Consider the following 13477-nt stretch of genomic DNA (forward strand, 5'->3'; position numbering starts at 1 on the left):
TGGCAGGAGTTTTTTTCACCGAATTATCCTTCCACGATTTCCTCAGTATAGCTCAAGCTACTCACTTTTCCTTTCAAGTGGAAGAAGTGTGCAATCTGCTTTCATTCATGTTTGGACAACTGCACTTCCGCACACACAGTGCCATAAAATCCCTGCAAAGAAAAAGCAGCACCTCAAAGCCAAGAGGCTTTTCATCTCAGGAATCTCATTATCCTGACTTTGTCTTATATTCGAGTTGTGCAACTGTTTGGCTGTGTCGAGCGATTCGGTGTGCTGGAAATCATTCAAGACTTGGATCCTTCATGTATTGGAACAAAAACGCATCCTGGCACATACGCCTGAAAACGCTGTGTAGTTCTTTCTCAGAGCTACTGTAATGATTAATGACTGCTCACACATGTTGAAACACCACATCTGCACCAAATGGAGATACAAATATTTGCACTTGCTCAGATTGATCAGACAAACTCGTTCATGTACAAGTAATTACAGCTATTCACACAACACACTCTTTGGACACACTCTAGTCATGGTTCAGTTGAATAAAATGAAAGGTTGTTGCTCATATAAAAGCATGGAGTGAATCCTGTCACTTTTCAATATTTCATTCAACTTCAGTTGAAAAATGCAGGGTTTAAAGGTCATTCTCTTTGAGAATGCTTTTTTTTTTTTTAAATCAAATTTGTAATAAGAATTTTAAAAAATAATTCCAGCAGCTGTCAATAATATTTGCTTGGAGGAATAACACTCGCATCATTCACTCTTGAAACAGAAGAAATATTAAACAATGTAGAAATAACAAATGATGTACACAACCAATCAGGGGTGGATTTCCCAAAAGCCTCTTAACGCTAAGAGCATCTTAACTAGGAGAGAGTGTTCCTTGTGATGCTTGCTCTACCATTTAACAATGATCTTTGTGCTACAATGCTTTTGGAAAACCCACCCCAGAAGCTGATGGCTTGACTATTTGGATGTATTTTAGTGGGCAGTGCTTTGGAGGGATTTTGTATTTTTTTAAGCTTTTTTCACCTTTAATATTGGATAGGACAGCGTAGAGACAGGAAATGAGTGGGAGAGAGAGATAGGGAGGGATCGGGAAATGACCTCGGGCCAGAATCGAACCTGGGTCCCCGGATTTATGGTATGGCGCCTTATCCACCTGAGCCACGACGCCCCCAGCTTTTGTATTTTTTTAAGTAAGGAAGAAGAAGAAGAGTCCTTTATTTCTCACACGTAGACTCAAGCACAGACTTAAGCACACAGTGAAATTCCTCCTCTGCATTTAATCCATCTGAAGCAGTGAACACACACATGCATACACAAGTGAGCAACGAACACACACATACGGTACCCAGAACAGTGGGCAGCTATGCTACAGCGCCTGGAGAGCAGTTGGGGTTTAGGTGCCTTGCTCACGGGCACTTCAGCCCAACCTTCAAGCCATGGCTGCCCCATGTTAACCTAACCACATGTCTTTGGACTGTGGGGAAAACCGGAGCACCCAGAGGAAACCCACACAGACACGGGGGGAACATGCAAACTCCACACAGAAAGGCCCCCTGTCCGCCGCTGGGCTCGAACCCAGAACCTTCTTGCTGTGAGACAGTGCTAACCACTGTACCACCATGTGTGTTTACTGTAATGAATGAGCAGTTTAGAGCATTTCTACCTAAAAGTGAAAACTACAAAGCTGTGATTATATAAATATAAAAGCAACACAATCAGTGTGATTTACTGCATCCTGAAAACTAATTCAGAAACAGCAGGTACATCCACAAGTTGATATACCCAAAGGACTGGCATTAAATTTGCAGTTTCTTCCATGTGAAGACAAAAATTACATTTAAGTTTGCATTTTAAAATTTGAAACAAATGACAAAGTTGCTTGAATGCAGTAATGTGGGATTAGTTATATCTGCACTCCTGATTTCAACAGCATTTAAACATAGCCTGTGTTCATATACTTAATGAACAGAGCACACACTCATGTCTAGAATATTTCCATTCTGTGAGTATGATGCATTTAATAGGTGATAGATGTGATGTGTTATTATGCATACATGTGGCAGGTTTCAGTTTCACTTCTACTTTTCCATGAGACATGTTTGAGATCTGTACTTGGCATGACTACAGAGGAAAAAAAATCACTCATGCTCAATCCAGATTTTCATACTGATTTCTTCTACTACGCGTGGTGTCATTTACACGATTGTTCCTTGTAAATTAACTGCAACTGCACGTGCAATTTATCAGATCGCATGCACAGATTAGCACTTTTTATTTGGGATCTGAAAAGATTAGTCCCTCTGTGTAGTACACATTAAGTTAAAGGTGTACACAAAAGGTTTGGATAGTACAAGTATTGAGTCTATGCTGTGTGTTTGTGTGCAGGGAAACCAGACCCATGTGCTTCTGGCCCGTGCATGAATGGAGGAACGTGTTTCCATTACATCGGCAAATACAAGTGTGAGTGTCCTGGATCCTTCATGGGAAGACACTGTGAGATCAGTAAAGGAGCCAGTCCGGCTTTGGACGGTAAGCCATCCCTCTTGTCTTTCATTAGAAATACCCCAGAGATTGTAATACAGTAATCAATTTCATATGACATCTCTTCCTACAATAGCTAAAACATCCATCGCAGTAAGTGCAGCGCATAGGGAGGTTAGAGTGGGAATAGAGGACGATGCCAGGAAGAGGTAACACTTGCCAGTTCCTTCTGGGGTACTTGGCCGTAGCTCTCCTCCCCAGGGAGAAAGCGAGCCGGAAGAAGTGTTCTGAAAATCTGATCCTCATTCTGAATGGTGGTTGTAACTCTTGACAATGACATTGCTATTTTGTGGGTTTTCCACAACGTAAAGTTGCAATCATGCATAAGGGGAAAAAATCAGCCCCATGTCATCAGAAACATTTTACAATATTGATGTTTACAGTATTTTCCTATTCCTCTCTGTTGATGGAAAGGAATGTGTTTCCATTTCCGGTTGAGAGTACATTGTGCGCATTCTGGCTGCTGCCTCTCACCGGAGCTTTTTATTTTATTTTATTTTATTTTCCCTTTTGTTTTTCTTTTTTGTGTTTGTGTAGTTTGATGTTTGTTTTTTGTTTTTGTTTGAGTGTTTTGTCCACCGGTTGTGGTGTAGCTCTGGACCCAGTTTTGGGTGTCGGTTCCCTCCAGGCCTTGGTTCACCATGGGTGATGCCTGTTCTCCTCGCTATGGACTGCAGTGAGCTCGTTGCTCTTTTAACATTGGGGTTGTCCAGCGCTCTGTGCAGTGGTACTTTTGTGCTTGGTGTGGCGTTCCGAGCGATGTTGCTCAGTGGTGTCGCGGTGGCTGTGCAAGTGGTTTGGGACATACCAGCGCTCTGCATGGTGATGCTTCTGTGTTCGCTTTGTGGATCCATGGCGTGGTGCTCAGAGCAATGTTGCTCAGCGGCGTCTGTGCAACACTGGCGTCTGGGACTGTGGGTGCTACACCATTGTAATGATATCCTGACCTTATTTTGGTGGACTCCCCCCATAATTGCAAAGTGACCTTGGGTATGAGAAAGACGCTATATGCCCTTGGCTTTAATTAATTGATGCCCTTGGCTTTAAAATAATTCTGTCCTGTAAATCATTTAAGAAATCGAGTATTAATTTATGCGGAGCATTAGCCACAATGTTAAGGAGACTGTGCACACAGTATATCGACCCTAGCACCATTGAACCATTGGTAGTGAGTAGACTTATTCCATTAGACAAAGGTGAGGGCGCGGTTCGCTTGATTGGCGTTGGGGAAGTTATTAGAAGGATATTTGGAAAATATGTTGCGAAAGTCTTGAAACAAGATGTCATTGATGCCAGTGGATCTCTTCAAGTCTGTGCAGGCCATAAGGATGGAAGCAAAGCAGCAATTCATGAAATGAGAGGAATTTTTGAAAATGATGAGACTGATGCCGTGCTGTTAATCAACACTTCAGATGCATTCAACACCCTAAATAGAGATGCTGCTCTGCACAATATAAGAGTGTTATGTCCTACCATAGCAACATATGCAATAAACACCTACAGACACCCATCAAGACTGTTTATAACAGGAGGTAAAGAAATCATATCAGCAGAGGGCACCACGCAGGGTGATCCTTTGGCCATGGGTTTATATATAGCCTCCAACCGGTGATTGCGCATTTGAATATCTCAAGTTCTGCGAAACAATGTTGATTTGCTGATGATGCTAGCGGTTCTGGGTCTTTTGTGGAGTTGAAGGAATGGAGGGATGTTTTAACTAGGATGGGACCAGACCTAGGATATTTTCCAAATGCAAAGAAATGCTGGTTAATTACCAAACTGGGAAGAGAGGAACATGCTGGAGATGTTTTCAAAGACACTGCTATTAATATCACCACACAAGGACATAAACATCTTGGTGCAGTACTTGGTTCAAGGTCATATCTTGAGGAGTACATCAGTGATAAGGTTAAGAATTGGATAAGTGAGATAAAGCAGCTAGCAGAATTTGCAGTGACACAACCTCAGGCCTGCTACGCAGCCTATACATTTGGATTAAGACATCGATGGGGCGGCACGGTGGTGTAGTGGTTAGCGCTGTCGCCTCACAGCAAGAAGGTCCGGGTCTGAGCCCCGTGGCCGGCGAGGGCCTTTCTGTGCGGAGTTTGCATGTTCTCCCCGTGTCCGCGTGGGTTTCCTCCGGGTGCTCCGGTTTCCCCCAAAGACATGCAGGTTAGGTTAACTGGTGACTCTAAATTGACCGTAGGTGTGAATGTGAGTGTGAATGGTTGTCTGTGTCTATGTGTCATCCCTGTGATGACCTGGTGACTTGTCCAGGGTGTACCCCGCCTTTCGCCTGTAGTCAGCTGGGATAGGCTCCAGCTTGCCTGCGACCCTGTAGAACAGGATAAAGCGGCTAGAGATAATGAGATGAGATGAGACATCGATGGACATACTTCTTCAGAACGTTGTCAGGGATTGAAGATCTATTACAGCCATTAGGAGATGTCATTGCCGATGTATTGATACCATCAATAACAGAACATAGATGTACACAGAGTGAGCGAGAGCTTTGAGCTCTACCAGTACGGATGGGAAGATTAGGATTTACCAACCCATATGAAGACGCTGCCTCAGAGTTTAGTGCGTCTGTCCAGACCACTGCACCTTTAATTGAGCGAATAGTTAATCAAATGCATGAGCCAGCTGAAGAATCTATAATCAGCCTGACAGTGAAAAAGAGCTTTGACATTAGCCACTGAAAAAGGGGCATGTAATTGGCTAACAGTAATCCCCATCAAGGACATGGATTTCAATCTAAACAAAAGGGAATTCAGAGATACAGTAAAGCTAAGATATGATTGGCCTATCGATGATATTCCCTTGATGTGTATATGTGGAGCCCCCTTCAATGATGATCATGCTATGATATGCAAACAAGGTGGTTTTATCATCCAAGGCCATAATGAGCTAAGAGATCTTGAGGCAGATTTATTGAATATTGCCTGCAACGATGTTGAGATGGAGCCAGTTCTGCAAGAAATCACCGGCGAAGATCTGAACAGTGGTTCCAACAAAGCACCTGATGCTCATCTTGACATTCATGCAAGAGGGTTTTGGGAAAGGCAGAGATCTGCATTCTTTGATATATGGGTATGTCACCCCAATGCAGAGTCCTACAAAGACTTAAGTCTACAACAAGTTTATCGTCAACATGAAAACGCGATAAAGCGCATGCATGCAAGGCGTGTAATGGAAGTAGAACATGGAACTTTCACTCCTTTGGTATTTACAAGCTTGGGAGGTATGGCTGATGAATGCAAGAGATACTTTTATTTTAAGTCGTTCAAATTCTGTAAAGCTGCTTTGCGACAATGTTTATTGTTAAAAGCGCTATACAAATAAACTTGACTTGTCTTGATACCACAAAAGGTTAGCGGAATTAATTGCCAACAAGAAAGGAGAGGATTATGCTACAACCATTGCCTGGATAAGAGCCAAAGTGTTCTTCTCTATTCTGCGATCAGCTCTTCTGTGTTTGGGAGGTTCAATAGCTATAAGAACTAATCTAAATGTAAAAGACATTGACTTTGATGTAGAAATGTCAGTTGCCACAATTAATTAGAACATTTTAAAGTGTTTAATTTAATTAATATTATTTTAGTTTCAGTTTTTATTTATATATAATTTTTATCAATTTAATCTATATTCTTTAGTTTAGCTTTTATTAATATATAGTTTTAAAGGGCTGATGACACGAACATGACTCTATGCAATTTCTTAAATAAACTATACAACATGGCAAACATGTTAGATTTCTGTTATAATTACGTGAAAAGAAGCTGTTGTTACGCAAATATCCAACTTTTAATTGCACAGCGCAAGAAAACTGGGTCCATGGCTCGCGGCCATGTTGTGACGTCAGCGGGAGAACACGCTGCGGTTCACTGGCTGTTCTACTCTGGTTCTACTCAATGGAAATGGCGCATGAAAACACCGGTGAACTCTCTAGTGCTAGCTCTTCCTCTTCTGGGAGTCTAGAATTGTGTTGATCTCTTCCGAATAGAATCTATGATAGTCTTCCCTCTTTACCCTTTGCCTCTCGTTGCTAGGCGGCAGTTACATGAAAGCCGCAAGCTTTCACAAGCAAATACATGACTGATATCACGCTGACTTTATGATTACATTTATGATTATCATGTAGAATCTATAGCTCTACGTACCTTTATCTTATGTCGTTTCACAACACATGTTCTGTAGCAGTGCCTACACAGTGTTGCCAGATTGGGAGGTTTCCCGCCCAGTTGGGCGGTTTCAAGTGCATTTTGGTGGATTTTGAACATATTTTGGGCTGGAAAACATCAGCAGTATCTGGCAACAGATACTGCTGACGTTTTCCAGCCCAAAATATGTTCAAAACCCACCAAAATGCACTTGAAACCGCTCAACTGGGCGGGAAACCTCCCAATCTGGCAACACTGTGTAGGCACTGCTGATGGTAGTAACACACGTTTGTGATGAACTGAACACCCAAGAGATTCTTTTAAGCTGGGAAGGGTGTCAAAACAATCCAAATCGAAGTGTTCAGAGCACAGGACGGATGTTGGTGAGGGCTCCCACTTGTCATGAGTGCGCCTGACTTGCTTCACCCACTGCGCATGCAGCTCGGGATCTCTGGGAAACTTGAATAAACTTACCCCATCCTTGTAGGTTTTGGAGCAAAAGCTGACAACACAACACGAAGGCATAATAACTAATAGATAGATAGATAGATAGATAGATAGATAGATAGATAGATAGATAGATAGATAGATAGATAGAATAATGTATAATAATAATACTAATAATGACAAACTGAACACCTGTCGCATCAACAACAAACTGGTAAGTTGGGAGGAAGGTTCTTTCGCTGACGTCATATAGCTCCTCCTCCTCTTTCGTCTCCTGGGTGCTGCAGCCCCGTCAAATTTGCCCAAATAGCCGCGTTTTTTATCATAACTTGTAAAATAGGCGCCTTCGTGAATTAATATATGGATCATCGGGAATTACTTTTTATGTTATAAAACATCGCCAAAGATGTCAAAAATGTGTCATCAGCACTTTAATCAATTTAATTAATATTTCTTAGTTTAGTTCTTATCATATATAGTTTTTGTCATACTTGTTATATTACTGCAGTTTTTTTATGTTATCAGACCAAACTGAGTGTAACTTTGAACAATAAATCAAAGCTTCTCATAAGAAAAAAAAGAAAGACACCAAATAAATGTAACTGATTATTATTATTATTATTATTATTATTATTATTATTATTATTATTATTATAGGCTATGGGAAGATCACAATCAAAGTCCTAGTGTACAGTATATAGTTTAGGGAAAAGACAAACATTTTATGTTTTGTTGTTGCCAAAAAAAATAACACAATACATATAATTCATCTCAATTACTGTAATATTTCGCTATTTTTTTGGCTATTGTTGACTTTATTCAAACCACTGAGGAAAATGGAATATTCACCAGTGTAATCTTGTTGCTGACACAACATTGCAAATGCTATAGATACATCAGTGAAAATTTGATTCATCATTATTAGCTCATCTGGCTGACAGGCGATGAGCTAATGCCATCATGTGTTGTCTGGCATCCGTCCGTCATCTGGCGTCCATCTGGCAGCATCCACATTTCACAAAAATTGTTTCTTCTCTTTGAATTCTTCACTGATTTTTATTCTTTTTGGCAGGAAGGTAGGTCTGCCTGGGGTGCATATGGCTTCAACCCAAATGTGCATAATTGCAATCAATAATGAAGATACGGAGTAATTACGCCCTAAAGAGCAATTAATTCCTCAATACTTCCCTCAATTCTTCACCAATTTTGATTATTTCTCTCATGAAGGTAGGGGTACCTAGGGTGCATATAACTTCTACTCAGATTTGTTTAACCCTCATCCTACCATGCTATTTTACACCTTAATCTTACCATGTGGGGTCCGTTTGGACCCCAATACTTTTCTTTAAATTTAAAGCTTATAAAGACAAAATCACCAGATAAGTTTTGTTCAGAACATCTTGTATTAATAACAGCAATACACTAAAGGGTCCAAGGCATAAAGAACACACTTAACCTTCATCCTACCAGCCAATTTTACATACACAAACTACCAGGCGGGGTCCGTATGGACCCCAGGAGGGAATACCTTGAAATCAATGCAGTAAGAACCAATTCAATGCAGCAAACAGACATAACTTTATTGAAGAACAAAATCCACTATGGCTGAATATCAATGATGTATTATAAATGCAATAACATTGCAATAATATTGCAATAACTAGCATACATGTAGCAAATTATAGCGCCACAAAAAAAATTGGCATTATATACATGATTTTTGCAGCTCATGCAGCTGTAAAACATTCTGGATTACAACTTAGGTCTTTTCTTACAGAATTTAAAACAAAAAAGTAATTGTAAAATAATTTAGGGCTTTTGTTTTGCAGCCTGTGCTTATTGCAGCAGTGGGGTCCACACGGACCCCAAGAAGGAATGCCTTGGTAGTTTCATTATGGAACATAAAAGAAATAAAAGAAGTTAACTTTCAGTGTGCTATTCAATTATAAAATGAAAGACAGATAAACTTTACTCTGGGGTCCAGTTGGACCCCAGTAACAAATTAATTATACCTTCACAATGCAAAAAGCTGATCTTCCGGTGCTTTAGTGTTTTATTAAGACATAAATTCTGACAAATTCATAAAACGGTGAGGCAGTATGTCACATATTTTTAAAATGGCAAACAAACATATAGGTGCGGGGTCCAGATGGACCCCACTTGGTAGGATGAAGGTTAATTACAATTATTAATGAAGTTATGAACTAAATAAGCCTTAATGAGCAGTTCAACAAAAATTGCTTCTTCTCAGTCAACTCCTCACCGTTTTGGATTCTTTCTGGCAAATAGGTCAGTATTCCTAGGGTGTATATAGCTTGTATATAGTGTATATAGCTTGCAACATTTATTGTGCAAGGTGGCCCACTTTAGATCATTCCTTCTGGACTAGACGGAGCCAGAGTGAGCTACACCATCATTGATGGTCTCGTTATGCAGTATTATTCCAAGAAGAAGATAGATTCTGATTTGCACTTGCAGATTTATATGTTCAATGCTTGGCAGAGAGAATAAAGTTTGATCTGAATACTTGTTCCCTATATAAGTGTATTACATAGGTATTGTGTCACATCCTGAAGTCCCAACATTGCAGACTACAACTCCAATGATGCATAGCTCTTGAATTAAGGGAGTTAAGCATATATCATAAACAAGCACCTGTTTACAGTCACACTAGTCTGTGTTACTTTGTGAAGTGTTGCTCTAACTGGGATGATTCCATGCCTTAGGTTTCTACCTGTTTTGCTTTACTCTAGTCTACAGTGGCATGCAAAAGTTTGGGCACCCTTACTGAAAATGTCTGTTACTGTGAATAGTTAAGTGAGCAGAAGATGAACTGATCACCAAAAGGCATAAAGGTAAAGACGACACATTTCTTTTCAGCGTTTTCTGCAGGATTTGTGTATTATTTTTGCTTTGTACAATTGGAGAGTGAAAAAAGAAAAGGAATACCATGCAAAACTTTGGGCACCCCAATACATTTGAGTTCTCAGGTAACTTTTACCAAGGTTCCAGACCTTAATTAGCTTATTGAGCTGTGGCTTGTTCAAATTCTTCATTAGGAAAGGTCAGATGATGCAGATTTCAAAGCTGTATAAATTCTCTGACTCCTCAAACTTGTCCCTAAAATCAACAGCCATGGGCTCCTCTAAGCAACTCCCTCGCATTCTGAATAATAAAATAATTGATGCTCACAAAGCAGGAGAAGGCTACAAGAATGTACAACCCCGATTCCAAAAAAGTTGGGACAAAGTACAAATTGTAAATAAAAACGGAATACAATAATTTACAAATCTCAGAAACTGATATTGTATTCACAATAGAACATAGACAACATATCATATGTCGAAAGTGAGATATTTTGAAATGTCATGCCAAATATTGTCTCATTTGAAATTTCATGACAGCAACACATCTCAAAAAAGTTGGGACAGGGGCAATAAGAGGCTGGAAAAGTTAAAGGTACAAAAAAGGAACAGCTGGAGGACCAAATTGCAAGTCATTAGGTCAATTGGCAATAGGTCATTAACATGACTGGGTATAAAAAGAGCTTCATGGAGTGGCAGCGGCACTCAGAAGTAAAGATGGGAAGAGGATCACCAATCCCCCTAATTCTGCGCCGACAAATAGTGGAGCAATATCAGAAAGGAGTTTGACAGTGTAAAATTGCAAAGAGTTTGAACATATCATCATCTACAGTGCATAATATCATCAAAAGATTCAGAGAATCTGGAAGAATCTCTGTGCGTAAGGGTCAAGGCCAGAAAATTATACTGGGTGCCCGTGATCTTCGAGCCCTTAGACGGCACTGCATCACATACAGGCATGCTTCTGTATTGGAAATCACAAAATGGGCTCAGGAATATTTCCAGAGAACATTATCTGTGAACACAATTCACCGTGCCATCCGCCGTTGCCAGCTAAAACTCTATAGTTCAAAGAAGAACCGTATCTAAACATGATCCAGAAGCGCAGACGTCTTCTCTGGGCCAAGGCTCATTTAAAATGGATTGTGGCAAAGTGGAAAACTGTTCTGTGGTCAGACGAATCAAAATTTGAAGTTCTTTATGGAAATCAGGGACGCCGTGTCATTCGGACTAAAGAGGAAAAGGACGACCCAAGTTCTTATCAGCGCTCAGTTCAGAAGCCTGCATCTCTGATGGTATGGGGTTGCATTAGTGCATGTGGCATGGGCAGCTTACACATCTGGAAAGACACCATCAATGCTGAAAGGTATATCCAGGTTCTAGAGCAACACATGCTCCCATCCAGACGACGTCTCTTTCAGGGAAGACCTTGCATTTTCCAACATGACAATGCCAAACCACATACTGCATCAATTACAGCATCATGGCTGCGTAGAAGAAGGGTCCGGGTACTGAACTGGCCAGCCTGCAGTCCAGATCTTTCACCCATAGAAAACATTTGGCGCATCATAAAATGGAAGATACGACAAAAAAGACCTAAGACAGTTGAGCAACTAGAATCCTACATTAGACAAGAATGGGTTAACATTCCTATCCCTAAACTTGAGCAACTTGTCTCCTCAGTCCCCAGATGTTTACAGACTGTTGTAAAGAGAAAAGGGGATGTCTCACAGTGGTAAACATGGCCTTGTCCCAACTTTTTTGAGATGTGTTGTTGTCATGAAATTTAAAATCACCTAATTTTTCTCTTTAAATGATACATTTTCTCACTTTAAACATTTGATATGTCATCTATGTTCTATTCTGAATAAAATATGGAATTTTGAAACTTACACATCATTGCATTCCGTTTTTATTTACAATTTGTACTTTGTCCCAACTTTTTTGGAACCGGGTTGTAGCAAAGTGTTTTCAGGTAGCTGTTTCCTCAGATTGTAATGTTATTAAGAAATGGCAGTTAACAGAAACAGTGGAGATCAAGGTGAGGTCTGGAAGATGAAGAAAACTTTCTGAAAGAACTGCTCGTTGGATTGCTAGAAAGGCAAATAAAAAACCCTGTTTGACTGCAAAAGACCTTCAGAAAGATTTAGCAGACCCTGGAGTGGTGGTGCACTGTTCTACTATGCAGCGGCACCTGAACAAATATGACCTTCATGGGAGAGTCATTAGAAGAAAACCTTTCCTGCATCCTAGCCACAAAATTCAGTGTCTGAAGTTTGCAAATGAACATCTAAGCAAGCCTGATGCATTTTGGAAACAAGTCCTGTGGACTGATGAAATCAAAATAGAACTTTTTGGCCACAATGTGCAAAGGTATGTTTGGAGAAAAAAGGGTGCCAAATTCCAGGAAAAGAACACCTCTCCAACTCTGAAGCATAGGTGTAGATCGATCATGCTTTGGGGCTGTGTTGCAGCCAGTGGCACAGGGCACATTTCACTGGTCGAGGGAAGCATGGATTCGAATAAATACCGGCAAATTCTGGAAGCAAACATCACACCATCTGTAAAAAAAAGTTGAAGTTAAAAAGAGGATGGGTCCTACAATAAGACGATGATCCAAAATACACCTCAAAATCTACAATGGAATACCTCAAGAGGCACAAGCTGAAGGTTTTGCCATGGCTCTCACAGTCCCCTGACCTAAACATCATTGAAAATCTGTGGATAGATCTCAAAAGAGCAGTGCATGCAAGACAGCCCAAGAAACTTGTAGAACTGGCAGCCTTTTGTAAGGACGAATATGTGAAAATCCCCCAGGTAAGAACTGAAAGATTATTAGCTGGCTACAAAAAGTGTTTACAAGCTGTGATACTTGCCAAAGGGGGTGTTACTAGGTACATGCAGGGTGTTACATGCAGGGTGCCCAAACTTTTGCTTCGGGCCCTTTTCCTTTTTTGTCATTTTGAAAATGTAAAAGATGAAAATAAAAAATTGTTTTTGCTTAAAATATAAAGGGAATGAGTTATCTTTAACTTTATGCCTTTTTTGGAGATCATTTCATCTTCAACTTGCTTAACTGTTCACAGTAACAGCAATTTTGACCAGGGTGCCCAAACTTTTGCATACCACTGTAATTCATGTGCCAGAAACCTTTATGACTGTCACTCCATTTCATCACATTATCTTCTTCTTCTTCTTTCATTGAGGCTAAGCAGTTAGGCTCAGGCATTGCAGCCAGCTCACTGTATCGGTGTTGAGGTTGGTGAGGTTAAGGGTTGTGTGTTCAGGTGGACCGAGGGTGGGGCACTCATGAATTATGTGGTAGGCAGTCTAATTGGCATGTCCACAGACACAGGCTGCTGATGAGCACAGCCCCCAGCGGTACATGTTGTCACTGAACTGACCAACTCCGGTTTGTAGGCAGTTCAGAGTGACCCATGATCTTTGGGGTAG

At 40.5% G+C, this 13477-nt stretch overlaps 1 protein-coding gene across 6 annotated transcripts in view; it reads left to right on the plus strand.

Annotated features, from left to right (window-relative positions):
- Positions 1-13477, plus strand: part of sned1 (sushi, nidogen and EGF-like domains 1) — an 89192-nt gene that overhangs the window by 44446 nt on the left and 31269 nt on the right. For all 6 annotated transcript variants that reach the window (XR_009654575.1, XM_060919776.1, XM_060919777.1 and 3 more), the window contains one exon: positions 2395-2538. Coding sequence is in view for 5 of the 6 variants with exons in the window: in XM_060919776.1 (XP_060775759.1) it covers positions 2395-2538 (144 nt within the window). In the remaining variant the exon portion in view is untranslated. The remainder of the gene's footprint in view (positions 1-2394; positions 2539-13477) is intronic.

This window comes from Neoarius graeffei, chromosome 4 (genome assembly GCF_027579695.1).
Source record: "Neoarius graeffei isolate fNeoGra1 chromosome 4, fNeoGra1.pri, whole genome shotgun sequence".
NCBI classification, from domain to species: Eukaryota; Metazoa; Chordata; class Actinopteri; order Siluriformes; family Ariidae; genus Neoarius; species Neoarius graeffei.